The sequence below is a fragment of the Dendroctonus ponderosae genome, unplaced genomic scaffold (genome assembly GCF_020466585.1).
Source record: "Dendroctonus ponderosae isolate FM_Combo_2020 unplaced genomic scaffold, Dpon_F_20191213v2 Dpon_F_20191213_1, whole genome shotgun sequence".
Taxonomy (NCBI): Eukaryota; Metazoa; Arthropoda; class Insecta; order Coleoptera; family Curculionidae; genus Dendroctonus; species Dendroctonus ponderosae.
Window position 1 is genome coordinate 20,260,753 of NW_026017110.1, and position 16,602 is coordinate 20,277,354.

A 16,602-nucleotide genomic window follows, 5' to 3' on the forward strand; every position below is an offset into this window, starting at 1 on the left:
AAAGAGTTATTTCGTTTTAAATGTGTGCAATGGACTGAACGTGGCGCAAATACATTTCTCTACGTAACTGCCTGAACATTTTATATTGAAACTGAGATTTGAAATTTTTACTAAAAAAAACTGTATGAAAAATTGAATTTTTTATACTTGTAGTAAACTTATCCTTGAACTCCTCCACTATCGAACTGTTGAATTAAATCGCCATATTTTAATCTTTGGAATTTCTGGTAATTTTTACGCACCTATTAGAAATAGCCTTCATCCTCGCCGTGTTTCACGAAAAATAGCAACTTCAGTTTAGAAGAATACTTTCTTTCGCACCATTATTGTTGAATTTAAAAGTATTGATTTCAATTTTCAACGATTTTCACGAAACACAAGTATCGAAGTCAATTAACACTGAGCACAATTACTTACTTAGAAACTTTTCTCTTTACTTACTTCTTTCAATTACTTTGATATACTTACAACTTTAATGGAATATACGAACGTGCAAGCAAGCTTCATTACCACCAAACATTTGAGAAATATTTGGCTGTTTTCTGCGGTCGTATTTAGGAAAATAACACATTCACATATAATATTAGAGCTAGAGTAATGAGATGGAGCGCTCAAAATAGTTTTAAAGAAAAATAAATGTTCATAACAAATTATTAAATTATGAGTTCCTTACAGTGAGCATTCAATGATTCGTGTTGATTTTTGTCCTGGTCAAATTCTGTTTAAACTTATACGGATAGATAGATACAACGGTGGTATATATATTGTGGCCAATATTTTGTAAGATCAGTTTCAATTACAAACCTGTGATTATTTCCCACCTCGCAAACAATTATTTATAAATCTCAAAGCTCATAAACCGGCTCTACGATGGTATTAAAACTGCTACACCATCCTGTGCGTATAAACATGAATCAGCAACTAATAGATATTATTTATGATTTTCCAGACAAATAGAAAAATTTAATTTTTCGTACCTAGATTTACACTCTACCACAGAACAACACAGGCTTAATTTAATTCAAATTTAACACTGGCAACCCTGTACAGCCTGTTAATAAATTCAGAAGGGAAAAGTTCCAATAATTCAAAGCCTGGGGTAGGTCTGCTGCCCTTACAAAGCCAAAGCCATTTCGTGCACCTCTGCGTTGCCAGTTTTCGGTTTCCTATCTCTCATAAAGATATTTTTAACTTTCTTTAAGAATATTGACCACAAAATTGACCATCGATCATGGAATCATTCTGACCCTTTTAATTTTTAAAGTGGTTGATTTGAGAAAAGACCATCGCTCAACTGCTTTACATGCCCATAACTTCCAACCAATTATTAACTTAATAAACCAAACAGTAATAGCATAAAATAAAATAAAACAAATGGCTTTGATAAGAGGCTGTTAAATCGCACTTTGTCTCCATTAATCTGGCAACAATGGCCTGCAGGACTGCCTCAAATTGATGACATCCCTCGTATTTGTTAACGTTATTCAGGATTAATGAGTGCAAGAACTTTTCGTGTTTTAAGAGGGTTGGTTTTTTTTCAAATTGTCGGAGGTTTGTCAAGTGCTACGATTCAATGGGTGCTTTTATATTTGAAGGCCAGTGGGTAAAAGAAATAATTAATGTATGTCTCCTTTCTTAAAACAAGCAAGTTTTGAGCAAATTTTGCTGCTAAAAATAGTCTAAGAAATTTGAATTTGATCCCAAATCGGTTTTCTTAAGTGAGTGTCTAAAATTGGGCCCTAGCTTATGGGGTTTAGAAAAATTGTTTGGAAACATGAAACATTTTGGCCAAGGAGAAGAGTAAATGTGGATATCACTGTTAGAAATAAAATCAAAATAAAGTGGACGCAAATTAGAGAAAAACGTTTCAACAAACATGATAAATTATTAAGCGAATACCATAAAACCGAATATTTTCAAATTTGTTGTAATTTTATCTAATATCGCACGTATCGAATTTATTTTATTACGCATTCACGCTCTTGTTAATAAATTCTATAAAAGATTCAAATCTGTAATGTTAAGTCAGCGAGATCATACTCCTAAAATAGTCCAATATCTATACTCCCAATATCGGAAATTTGCCTTAACCAATCGATTTTCCAAAAATTTCAACAAAATATATATTTTTTATCGATAAAAACTAGGATTATGGGTATTTACAACTCGGAAATATTATCCTTAATGAACCTTTGTGTTTCAATATGAATCCGATATATTCGCTTAAGCCTGACTCATTTGGAACTAATTAAATGTTACACTATTTAATAGCTCTCAGAAACTTTTAAAAATTTTCTCCAATGGATACTTAACTTAAAACAAATTTGCTCAATATAAAATGTGTATAAAACTTAACAAATAAAAATATCACAGAAAAAAAAACAGAATTAAAAAGCAATATTGCAGCAATAAAGAAATTACACAATTGTACAACAAAGCAATTGATTTAAAATTGAAAATAAAAAAGAAAGTAATTTAGATATTAATTTATAATATGTATCTTTGATATTTTCTGAACTAAAACAAAGAAAAACATGATTAAGAAGACTTGCAAAAAGAATGCATGAATACATATATTCTTGGGTAAGAGTAATAAAAAAAACAAGCAACAAAAATTCCCATCGCAAGTTTCATTTGAAGTTCTTCTCAAAAATTGTCAATTCCAATTGGTGTAGGGAAAATGATGAAGTGGCAATTGTTAAAATACGCTAAAAAACCCGAATCAGGAAAGACAAAAATTTGAACCAAATATAAACGAAAGCCGCGGCAGTATAGTGAACATCGAACCAGAATATTGGTTGTTTTGAACCGGGAAATATTATCCTTCAAGAAACTTCGTGTTTAAATACTAATTCGATTTATATTCGCTTAAGCGTGTACAAATTTGGAACTAATTAATAGCAAATTCTCAGAAACTTTTCCAAGTTCATTCCAATAGATTTAAAACAAAATTGCTCAATATCAAATTAATATATCACTTGACAAATAAAAATGTAATACCAAAAAAAGGAAACAACAATAAAAGATTAAAGTAATTTGCATATACATTCTTAGCATGTATCTTGGTAATTTCTGAACTAAAACAAATTAAAATGTATAATAAAATTGAGAAGACTTGCAAAGAAGAATGTATTAATGAATACTTCCGTAAGAGTAATGAAAAAACAAGCAACAGAAATACCCATCGCTATTCATATTGAATTAGGCAATCAAGTTTAATTTGAAGTTTCCTGAAAAATCGTCCAAAACCAACTGGTTTAGTGAAATTCATAAAGAAGTGATTGGTAAAATAGATTAAATATACCAAATGAAAAATCTGTTTATTTATAATCGAGAAACCTGTTCTTTTGGTAGCAATTCCGAACAGACTTTTATGCAAATTATCGGTCGTTTTTAAACACATTTTATAGCCACTATTATACTGAAATAAATTATATTTTTACTGCAAAGATAGATACAGGACTGTACTTAATTATGCACTTTTGACCACTTATTTAAATAACAATTAATCATGATTCCAATGACAATGCGAAAACATTTTAGGGTCTTGAATAAAACACGTTTTTTAAAAATTGTTAAGAAGTGAATTTTAAAATCTAATTTCAAAGGTAACTCACATTGGTGCTAAATCGCATTTTTTTATCTACAAAAGCTAAACAACTGCGACCTGCGACTCAAATCGGTTGCAAAAACAACAAAACAGTTAAAAATCATATTCTAGCAATGCTCCAAGAATGACTCAACAACCTAATTTACTTATTTTAACTGTTAATTTGCATACTCCCAGCCTTTGTGCCTCATGTAAAATGCAATTTAGATGAAATATTGCAGTTTAAGTATACTCTGCTTGTTTCATAATGTATCTTGATTCGCCTAATTAACATTGATTAACTACTTTTCTTAAAGTAGTTCTGTTTTAAAAGTGTACTTTTTTTCACGGTTCATTGTCAATCTGAAACGCATTTAGGAAAAAACATGACCGAAAAAATAGTATGAGAAAATGCAGAATATTCCAAGAGACCTCGCCTTTCGAGTGCAATACAGCAGTTGTAAAAAGTGAAAAAGAATGAACTCTATGACAGCAAAGTATTCAACTTCTCTGCACACCCAAATGTCCATACATCATAAACCGGTCCATAAACGAAAACCAGAGTTAGGTCACGGTCGACGTTTTCAAGAAGCAGGGCCGTATGAGAAAAGCGAAAACGCTGGTCATTGTGTGAAGAAGGACGGACTCGAAGTCACTAAATCGGATGGTAAGTCACGACCGGACCTGCACTAAATTAGCTTATCGTTCTTGGCAACAAAAAGCAGCGATCCCGCATTGAATTTGGAAGCAGTTTCGGTTCTGAGAGCGATTTTAAATATATTGCCAACTTTTCAATAGAAAAACATGTCTAGAGCTGCTGATATCGATTTACGCCGCTTCTTGTATATCTGCTCGAAATTGGTCGCTACTCTCGAAACAGACAGGGATCATAAACACGCATCAATAGCCGTAACAGCAACATGCAACATTTTGAGTCTAATGACCGATTGCACTAATAAAGTTGTAGTCAAGATTAGATTAAGGGCTCTTAAACTTTGAGCTTTGTTTCCACCACCAACCTTTTTGAAGTGTCCTGAAACTTCGTCTTTATCGCGACTTAAGTTCTCAACATAAAGGTGTTAACTTTGGGACCGAAACTCATGAATTACTTCCATATTTTCAGTTGCCCTTCGAGGGCCTACATAAGCCCGTTGTAAAAGAAAATTGTTCGTTACTGATTACCAAAAAATCACTTAATTTAATTTTTCGGCGCCTTAACCTAGTTGAATAAATTGCAAAACAGCCGATTACAGCCGATTACCGCCGTCTAGTCGTGACTTTCATTCTAAATTCGCAATGCTTGTTAATTTATAAGGTTGCTTAGTGGCATCTGGAGCCGAGCAAAGCTAACAAATTATCATTCTGGAAATAGCCCAGCACAGTACAAGTTCCTTAGTTTCTGTATAAAATTTGCGAACTTGTTCCTTATTAAACTTGTTTGCCAAAGTCCCTTAACCGACCTGTTCCATTCCGACACTCCGTTCTTTCGCAGCAATTTACTCGAATTGTCTTTATAGACAACGTCCTACAGTTGGAAGTAAACTAAATCAAGTTAAACGGTCTTGCTTCTAGTCGGACGTCCACAAGAAAAGATCTCGAGGGTCTTGGAACGGTTCATACACCGTACTGCAAACTAAGAACGAGTTTTCAAGTGCGAATAAAGAAACACCTAGACAGCGGGACTGGTACAACTGTATTAAGTAATTCGCTAACAGGATAATTATTGTCAGGTATAGATTGTTAAATGGTTGTATGGTTTGTAGATGCTGAGTGATTTTAATAGCTTCAAGATGAAACTTGAAACCGTATTATCTCCGTGGGTTTTTGCAGATTTTTTTATGCGATGTAATTCATTGATGTTAAAGGTAGTTGATTTGCTATTTAATCTAATAGATTATTTCGTTGAAATCTAACGTGTACGGTGCTGTACGACAGTGGTTTTTAAACGCACCTTAAAAATATACAATGGTGAAAGTTCTTTATACTCGATTTAATTTTCTAGAAATTTATTTAAAAATCTTGATGATCGTCAAATAATGCTGTATCCGATCCTTTTTCAAAACTGCCATTAGATCTTCTCATAATGTTTTCATACCCAAAATCGATTTAAAAAATAGTGCATTTCTATTGTCTTGAAAATGTCTATTTATGGTCTCAATTCCTTAATCACAATTTGGTTGGCAGATAGTCTTTTGAATTTCTTTAAAAGCTCAATAACGGGTAGTTTCGAATTAAATTATTCGATTATAAAAAAATTGACTTATTTCTATTAAAAGTATATTGGGTTAATTTTGTAACACGATATTGGTTTTCACATTTCCGTATACAAGTAATTTGGTTGTTTATTGGTAGCAACGGAACATGTATGGATAAGAAACGTTTAATCGAACGAAATCGAATCGGAATTATTTCTATGAAGACCAAGATAGGGTGATGAGAAAGAAGAAAAGGGACCACAAACAGGAGTTGACTCTAAATACTTTCGAAAAAACTATAATTTTTCTACGACTTTCGAGAAATTGATTAGGAATAAGATTGGAATCGACGGAAAATAATCTAAAATTTGAATAGGAGTTTAGTAGTACTCAAGAAATACGATATATTTTTTGCAGGAAATAATTAGATGTTTGAGCTTTGCTGAATGGTGTCGAATATGCTGACGAAAGAGAATGAAAGAGTCAAATAAATGTTTTGTAATTAAATTTGATTTAAAGAAAGAAACGGTTAAATACGAACTTTCTGGTTTCAAACGAAGATGCAAAACGGCATATATGTCAAAGTAAACGGATTAATGTGCAGAATGGTAGTAACAAAAATATGAGTACTGTAAAGTAATAAACAATCTCTAGTTACTATACAAGTATCGATAATTTCGATCACCAGTCAAGTGTATAAAGTTCACTGCAAAGTTCGGCTTTAATTTGTTGATTAGAAACAGTATGTAGTGCACCTACGGGTTGAATTCGGCAATGAAAATACAATTTCCGTTTAAAACAACAAAAAAAAATCCAAATTTAAAAGAACAAGAGTTTAAATGAGAAATTTACAAAAATGACAAATACCCCTTCAAATTAATTAATTAATTCAATAAAATTATATCCAATTCGGAGATTTTTATTTAAAATCAGTCTAAAATGCATGAGCAGTGAGTCAATGAAAGCATGAAATAAACACAGAAAAGTATGTTTATACAAACTAACAAATATTCGAATAATCGAGTATTTGAATACTCGAGTATTCGAGTATTGGAATAATCGAGTATTCAATATGATGATTAAAAACCATGTAAATATACAAGATTTTTCACAGCCACCCCCTCTATTTTCAATAGAAGGAATTTTCAATTTTTCAAAGAATTTTCAATTTTCAAATGGCATCATAGCATGTGTGGAACGAACATCCAATTTCTTTATGCCTCAATTTTATGCGAATTCACAAAATAAATAATTGAACACATTCGTTATAAAATAAGGAAATGCTTGTCGAATATGAATAATTTATTTTATAAAGTATACAAAGTGCATATAAAGATATTTGCACCTTGTGAGTTTGATAATGTTGGTGGCAATATTCGAGTTATGACTAGACATAATTATTCGCTTGTCGAATATTCGAATACTCGAATTATCCGAGTTTTATTCAAGCACAGAAAGCGTCATGTTTCACTATTCACTTTATGCGACAATCGACTGTATCAACAACAAAATGTGGTCAGTTTTGGAGATAAATCTGATGTTAACACCATATAAACTTTTAATGCTTTAGAAATATAAATATTTTCATTTTGCCCGACCAAGTCGCACATTAACCCGAATTACTTTTCCTGAAACTTCAGGTTTATGACACCTTCTACAGTTGTATTTGGAAACGTTTTAGCTTCAATGGGTATCGATGCTGTGTAGTAATTCTAGACGAGCGATAAAAAATTTGTCGTTTTCTATTTAACTTGTATACTATTATTTATTATTAAATAATTAATGTCGATCTCCTGCCGCTCTTTCATCTGATTTTCTTCGCTTTGAACTACATATATTCAATTTACCATTAAAATAATTTTGAAAATTTGCACTTGAAAGTCTTAAGAAAAGGATGAAGCAATGTGATCAATTACTTTGGACTAAGTTACAATTTAGAAAAGAGGAAAAAAAGAGGCAAATATTGTTAGAGAAAAACTGTTAAAAGCAGGAAACATTCTTAACGGGTCAGAGCAAATGCTGTGAATAAATTATGTAAATATTTTATAGCAGACGAACTTTTTAGCCATAAGAGCGCGTGACTATACTTGGCCGTAATTCATCAGATATGTTACTACATTTCGAATTTTTTTTTCAAAAGAGTGCTTTAATTTCTAGGGATAATTAACTGTATTAAAGTAAATATTTACGTTCTTCTCGGATCAGTAAAAATAATCACTATTCTTCAACAGCCTTTTAATTAAATTAGTTTTTGCTACCGACATGTTTACTAACAAATTATTCACCCATTTTGACGCATTATCACTTTACGACTAGTTAAAGAAGGAAACAGTGATTTAGCATTATATGGCTTAGAAACCTGACATGAACATATCCTATTATTTAAATCTTATAAATAATTATGTGATGGTAACGAAGTAGAGTAAGCCAACACTCTTCCAATCAAATGCAATAATGAATCCATTATTAATGAGCTGAATTATCACTTAACTGAATCCTGCTGGTTCAGGTTCTGTGGTTTTCAACCACAGAAGAAATGAAAAAATCCTAACTTATAAACGCTTTTTTTCGAGCACCTCGACGAAGGTAACCGCCTTAACGAAGCCAGGCAATTAAATCGAAAGTTGCAACTATTCTCTATAATATGTCGTTGTAACTGTAAACCAGCCTGTCAGTATTAATCTCCCGAGTTAATGTTGGGGATTGGTCATACCATATAGGATATGGAAATAGACGTAACGAGAACGTACAAGTTATGGGATCTACTTGAAAACGTGTAGCTGTCTCGATTAAGTAGTGATGGGCTGCTGACGGTTCAACGCAACATACATTGTGCAAGATTTAAGCCTGTTAACAAGTATGGGGACAATCGACACAACGCACAGGCGAATAATTCCATAAGTGAAATTCAATAAAACAAACTGATTACTGTTGGGTTCGATCGGGTTCCAAGACCGAACGCGACATGTGGAAGCAATATGGTTGATCCATAACGGGAAATGTCGCACATTGCCAATTGCTCGACTACTAAAGCAATAGAAATCCCATGACAATTTAATAAATCTTGGAGTATTGCTATAAGGTTAAAAACTTTCAACTTAATTGCAAAAATGAGGAAACTATTTGGGAAACTTTTGAGAGAACCGTTGAAGAAATGCCATAAAAGTTTGCAAAAGAGACATATTTACGAGGAAACTTTTACTGCCTCATCCAAGTTCAAGATTTCTTAAAGGTCACTTTCGTATGGAGAAAAAGTACAAATAGTCAAGAAAATGGGTAAAAATCATATTCGTTTTATTTCTGTAATCGATTTTAGTACTTAGTAATGCGCAAATTTTATTAACTCGGATTTATTTAAGTGTCATGTCATGTCGGATTTATAACAAATACTAAATTAGAAAGCATACGATCTTATGAATGGAAAGTTGTTGAGTTGTATTCAACTCAATTTACCGCGTGGGAACAGTTTCCTCAAAAAGACTAATAAATCACAGTTCAGACACCATATTTCGTTCATGATAAAGAATTTATGTCTCATTAAATTTACAACTTCTTTCTTATTTTATATTACACCCAACAAAATAGTTATTGCATTCTTCATACTGTTATGCTATTCCAACATTTATTCATTTTTGTTTTTGCTTACAAAACACTACGTTTTAAAAATCAACTTAAAGGAACTTGTATACGTTAAAGAAAATCCAGATATTTACCCGTATTATCCACAACGTCTCAAAGTTACCTATTTTTCTCCTGTAGTTTGGTTGTAAAAATATTAATTAAGAGAATGTGATAACAAAAAGAAATTGGTTTTCCTATAGCACGTTGATACATTTTTTGAATTATTTTCAAACATGCAAAATTTTCGAATTCGTTATTTTGTAAAATGTCAAAACTTAAATGAGGCTTTCGCTAACTCACAAACAAATTAGTTGTGCATTTTACTATTTCTCCTGTAGTTCGGTTGTACAAAATTTGAATTAGGAACGTGACAACAAAGACATTGATTTCCTTATAGGAAGTTGATGCATATTTTCGGATTATTTTTAAACATACAATTTTCGATTTCGTTATTTTGTAAACTCTCAAAATTTAAATGAGGCATCCGCTAATTCAAAAACAAATTTTCTGATTAGAATAAATTAATTAATATAACTTTTACTTATTTCCCATCCAGTTCAGGAATTATAAATTGTTTCGCCAATACTAAAGACAAAAATCATAAATAAACATATTAAAAGAATCTTTTTAATTTTGGTTTTATAATCCTGTAAGATAAATGTAATTGTGTGTTCAAACTTTATAAATTTCTAATAATTTCTCAAATAACCATTAAATTATTTCAAAAAAGAATAAATGTGACACAAAATGTGTTTATAGCAGACAACAAATAAGGCCTCAAACCATTCGAATTGATTGTGTTAAAATTAACTTTAAAATTTAAACAGTAAAGTATAACAAAAAAAGTTACATTGATTCTACCTTATCAATGCAGTTACGAAGAGCATACGAAGAAAATCGCAAATAGATAACTTTGCAAATATGGCCAAAAACATGGTCGGCGCATATGGCCTTTTCTTCTCGTTCTTAAGAAATTTAGTTTAACAATTAATTAAAGAGTTCACAAATTATAGGAAAATGCATATAGAACAAATACTTTTCGCGCTTGTAAATTGTTCAAGTAAAACTATTTCTTCCATTCGTCGCATATCATGTATTAAGGCAACCTGTGTTTCCTTCTACAAGCGGATTCAAACAACAAAACAACGATAAATTAACGACGCACCTTGACAATAATATGTATAATTTAATTATAAAATGCGGAGTTTCCGTGGCAAATTGTGTATGAAAAAATCTAAGTAATAAATTCTTGTTAACCAAAAATGGGAAAGGAACATTTTGAAACCATCTTCAAAAACGTATTTTGGCAATATCAAAGACAATTAACAGGCTTCAAAATTGGCCAATAATCACTATATTCTGGTATTATTTACTGAAGACGTGCCACTTTGAATCGCGACTGTATGAAAACAACCGCTTGTTTATTAGATATAGAATATTAAAAGCATGCTCAGTTGTGACTGCGAAAACATTTGGTTCTATTTTTAATTTAACAACCACTTAACCTTCACAATGATACTAAATCGTTATTATTTTGCACAAATCAGCTCGTAAACCACATCAGTATTGATATTCCCATATATTATGATTACATCTTATTGCATAAAGAAGATAAATTAATGGTAAATGAGTATTAGCTTCTATTACTATCAATATTGTTCTATTCAAAATCAGCTACTGATGTAATATTTTGCTAATAGGGGAGCAGCTTGCATTCGAATTTATGAGGGCGAACATACGTTCAAATTAATTAGTCTATAACAGTTAGCGTTTGGCGATTAATGATTGAGTAACTATTCAAATTTAATCATTTTTAAAGTTGTTCACTTTGAACTGGTCAAATGGGTGAAATTTGCTGCTCACGTGGACCAAACTTATTAAAAAGGTATATGAAAACCGACGTTTCGACATTTAGACATAATTAAGAAATTAAGTGTGCCCAGTCAATGTTGAAAATTTTCACAATTTCCAATTAATTTAATACATATTTTTTATATTTTGATGATTATCCTGGTGTCTAAACTGTTGATTAGAATTTTTTGTTCCAGTTGCCTATTCATTTTTAATCATTGCACTTTTACTGAACTTGCAAGGCTTCATTAAGAGACAAAAAAGTTGGTACGTAGACAAGTTCAGCTAAAGGTTTATTATTTTTTCATCTTTTTGCTGTACAAAATGCCTGCATTTTCCGTAGTTCTGGATTCTAATTCTGCACCAGAGAAGTTTACCTAGTAAGTGTATAGTAACCAGTTTACACCGTATGTTCATTAGATTTCAACTACGCCAGCATTTTAGGATCGAGCAATGGCGTCGAACCTCTCTTCATTATTTAGTCCCAAAAACGTATTTTGACGCTGTTTGACGATCTGTTAATATAACTGAAACTCCCAATAATTCACTAACCGCGCCTTTAATTAAGTTGGCTTCTCGGCACTCATTGTTTGAAACTGAACAAAAGACATACTTCTCTTACCTTAATTTGATAGGAATTCAATTTATTCTTTGGAAGCGAGTTGAACGAACTAAAGTCTAAGCGACGGGTGAAAATTCCATTGGCACCTCCAGCAATCCTGAAACAATAAAATCCATTGATTTATATGGGGATGCTCTGTCATGACGTCGAATTGATTATTCAATAAATGCATAAACACCTCAGCCATGTTGGAATTTACTAATTCCTTCAATATTTAATAATAAAGGTGAAACTATCCACATACAATTTCCAATAAGTTCGCAATTTGCTGCGGAAAATTACAGATTGATAAAATAAACTCTACATCAGGAGTGCTTCTTGTCGACAACGGTTATTCCGCATAAAGCTTAAATCATCATAAAAATTATGACCATCCAGACGGTACACCACTGGATTGGTCCCTTCAGAGCACATAATACCCAACCAGTTCTCAATCATAAGTAATTGACTAGAATTACCATTAAAGTTGGACGGTAAGTTCGGCGACAAACTAATATCAGCCCTAAATTCACTTAGGTATGTTTGTTGGAGGAATTATTATTAAATTTTGAACAACCTTAGCTAACCTTGGCAACGAATTTAACCAATGGGTATCACAAAGTTTGTTGCCACAATGTTGATTCTCCACGGGCAAATATGCAGAGTTCGGCGAGCGAGTCGCGGAATTTGAAGTCAGTCTCCCAAAATTAACAAAAAACACTTCGATATGCTAATAACAGGATGTAATTCGGTAAAATTATAGTCTTAGCTCCGATTTGCTACTACTGAAGCCTTTCACTAATTACTTAAAACTAACTTGCGAACAAAATGCTTTGAGCTTTGAATCGAAACTTAGATGTTTGCGTCTTGTGTTTAGAGTTAGACTGATGGTGAGAATTTGGAAAAAGGTAAGTTTGAATCCAGAAAACGAACTGATTATCCCTGATAATAATCTGCAGCTTTTATTAGTCATACCTCCAAATAAATACAGAACCTTTATAAGATTTTGACTAAACAAGCTGCTTTTAAGGAGCAAAAAGTTCTTAAAAGCATTTGATAAATAAATGGATGAATAAAAGGTGTTCAGTTACTCGATTCAACCCAAAGTTGGAGCAATCTTAGGCAAACCTAGGGGCAATAAATACATTAAAATAATGAACACATATTTTTTTTATTTTTCTGGTATTTGGTGTTTCGTAAAAAGAGTATCTTTTCCATTTTCCAAATCCATTCGAACCCAACTTGTGTCTAGCAACAGATGCAATTTTGTTACAAATTCATAAAAAAATGAATGCTATTTCCTATACCAACTCCCATGAAAATCGCAGAGCTTACAGACAGCTGCATAACAAACACCATTGACTATCAAACTATAATCTTGTATTTAAAAAATAACATTAATTAAGCTGTAATTTCTTCAGTTTCCCGGTTGAACGTCACGGTGGACATGAATGTACACAGACTATAGTGCCTACTGAAAGTCCTATTATGCAAATGAAAACACATTTTCAAATGGCAGTAGAAACCACTTTGACTTAGGTTTTAATACGTGATTAGCTGCTAAATTGATATTGGTCAAGTGATTGAAATACGTATGCTCATGTAAAATAATTAAAAGATGCTTGTGGCGCTTATGCAAATGTTAAGGACGTAATTATTCGTTTATAGTGCCTATTGGTTACAAATTATTTACAGTTGAGAATGTGGCTATTGAAATTTTAAACGAATCAAAAAATACCAAGAAGTGAAAGTGTGAAAGATATTTGACGATAACTGATACATTTTGAAGCTACGCAACTTAACTTGTCTGCGATTAAAATTTGAACAATTGCATAATTCATGTAAACTCTTCCTCGAAAAACGGCAGAAGCATCGTATCAGCTTCATTAATTCAAATCATCAAAGTATAAGAAAAATTGTAGCAACTTATTAAGCAGCCGACTTTTTACTCCTTTCTAGTTCGATTTTTACTCGATTATTATTAGAGGTTTTCGCTTTGACATTAAAAGTAAAAAACGAAATTTCGATATAATCATTTTCTGGTAAATTAACACACTAACCATAGAATAAGTTATTTGGGTTAAATGTTTCAATAATTCTAACTAATGAATCCCACAATTCAAGAAATTGACAAAATACTTTAATTAATAAAAACCTTATTTAGAAAAATATTTAGAGCCTAATGTGTGTTAAAAAGCACTCGATTAGGCATTATGCTATCAAGGTAATAGCAAATAGAAATAAAACACTATTAAATTTTAGCAGAAAGTCCGAAATTTTGACAGGAATGTTTTATATAATTCCAGAACAAAAATAAAATTGAAGAACAGCTGAAATGTGTCCGAAAATACTTAAGCTATAGGAAAAATCCATTTACACATATATTTTGTAGATAAACAGAGCGCTTATAATATCACAACTTAAAGGGCTTGTTTTCATTTTGGGATTAGCATGTAAAAATAATCGGATCTTAATATAATTGGCTGTATATCGCTTCTCGAGATTTACACAAGAAACAAAACACCATTCTAAAACAAAATTTCCGACCAATGATGACATGAACTATAGAAAATCAATAACACGTCTAGTTTAGTTTAAGAAAATGCTTTGTTTTGTCGCTAACTATTAACTACATCTAAAAAGCAAGAATGAAAATAGCTATTCAATAAGCTAATTTCAATTAAATGGTCTAAACATTTGCAGGTTATTATTACATACAGAATAACCATAGAACAAGATAATGTTTTTCCGATAACTAAAATAAAGAAAATAATCTTTTCACTAATCAAGAACATTTACTCATTCATTTTAAAGACCCTACAGGTCCGAAACCTGTTTCACCGTGTCTGCTCCTACTAATTCGGAAAGCGACTGGTGCAGTTTGTTCCATATTTTTCACTTTTTCTGTGATTTCAGGTTAAAAATTCTGGACCCTTCCCAATTTCGCTGCACACTGGTGCGAACCTATCCACTTTATTCCACATTTAGTTAGTTACTTTCTACATTTGCAAAGTGAATGTTTAGCGGTAAAGCGCCAAAAGCACATTCAGTTCAGTCAATGGTTCGTTTCATTTTCTCGGAAAATATTATTTGAAATTGCCTACAATTGATTTCCAGGAATTCCAGCATAATAATAAAACATCGTTTATGAAATACGAAGAGCAGGAAAAAATATCAAATGCAGCTGCACTTTTCAAGGATGTCTGTGGTTGTTTTGATCTGCAACTGGAACACTGGAATAGTGTTTACTATATTTACAGGTTTGTTTGATACTTTTAACCAAGGTCAGCAATTGTTTTGTTGGGTTTTATGCATACTTGCGAATACCGTGAGGCAGTTTAGCTCGGATTTCACATATTTGCTAAGGCATATTATACAAAATTTACCACACCAAACTTTGTTGCCTTGGTTAATTTAAATTCCTATTTAAAAGAGTTTAATTCTTATTATACGTGTTTTTGTAGACAGAACCCATTTTGACATACATAGACAACAAAATATGTATACTTGGTACAGCTAGAATGAGTAAATGGGAAAACCCGTTAATATAAGATGTTTCTTGCATTTTTGCACACATATTCTATATGGAAATACTGTTACACTTAGATAAGTTCTCTTAAGCCCGACTTGAAGGATCCTTAAGAGATCATTGTATCTAAATATTAAAGGAGCACAGATGGATCTTAATAGGAAAATGACAAAGTTGAACTATTAAAAAGCTTTCGGAGCTTAAAATATGTCTCCCAACTAGACAGTTTAACCTCTCAGTATATAAAAGCTAGTCTGCAAACTTATTATAGAATACTGTTCCCCAGCGCCTTGCCAGCCCGTTTAGTCCAACTTTATCTGATTAAAACTCAAAGTGGCAAATTACTCCACATGGAACGAAATCCAGTCTCTTACGAGACTTATCTTAGTTGTTTACTTTCTGCGATAATAACTTTTTGTATTAAACCAATATTATATGTTGATTTTAGAGCAATATTCGATTTTGAATGGCGCAGCAAAACCATCATCGAATCGTTCGTCTTCGGCTAGTCGCAAGCATCAAAAACAGAAATGGCTGTGCCATTTATAGATCCATCTCCGGCATTAATAATAAACATGGATACATATTTAGATCTACATCCTACGCTTTAGCTGGTATGTATGTGGAGGTTATTTCATGTTTATCACCGGTGATATGTAGGACTGGTTACTGCGGAACCCGATTGTGTTGATGTAAAAATGCTTAATCAAATTTCATACATAAACTAGCATTATTTTAAATATTCACAGTAAACAACAAGTTCCAACGGTTAAAAAACATATTTGTTAGTCAAACACACAATTAATTTATAGAGGGATTTTAAGTGATAAACTTTGTGGATTTGTGAATTTAACAAGAGTACAGTGTACAGAATTGCGTAAAACATAGTATGTTTTAACGATGCAGCCAGACTAACCATTTTATGGAAAAGGATTATTTTGTCTGTTGGGAATCTGCGAGTTCTTCCTAATACATTAGAAACCTTATGGTTCCAATGCACTCTTTCGAAGAAATGTGCTAAACTATGTTTCCAAGCAAGAAATAAATGGATTCTTTCGCTTATCATTTTAAGTTTTCCGCTAACTGATAATACTTATAGAGCTCTAAAACCGAAACACTGCAGTTGATCAGACATACAAAAGATCTGGGATGGTTGATGAAGATCAGTGATGTTTAATATTTTTGGAAGCGGAACAATTTAACTAAGTTTTAAAAA

The 16,602-nt window shown here is 32.0% G+C and overlaps 1 protein-coding gene and 1 long non-coding RNA gene across 2 annotated transcripts in view; one reads left to right on the forward strand and one right to left on the reverse strand.

Annotated features, from left to right (window-relative positions):
- Window positions 1-16,602, reverse strand: part of LOC109542198 (headcase protein) — a gene marked incomplete at its 5' end in the record, with an annotated part of 154,650 nt that overhangs the window by 97,121 nt on the left and 40,927 nt on the right. The window contains 1 exon segment of the mRNA XM_048660982.1: window positions 11,879-11,975. Coding sequence (XP_048516939.1) covers window positions 11,879-11,975 — 97 coding nt within the window.
- LOC125502534 lies at window positions 14,830-16,596 on the forward strand. The gene is made up of 3 exons (XR_007280301.1): window positions 14,830-14,918; window positions 14,975-15,117; window positions 15,835-16,596. It is a non-coding gene; the product is annotated as an uncharacterized LOC125502534 (long non-coding RNA).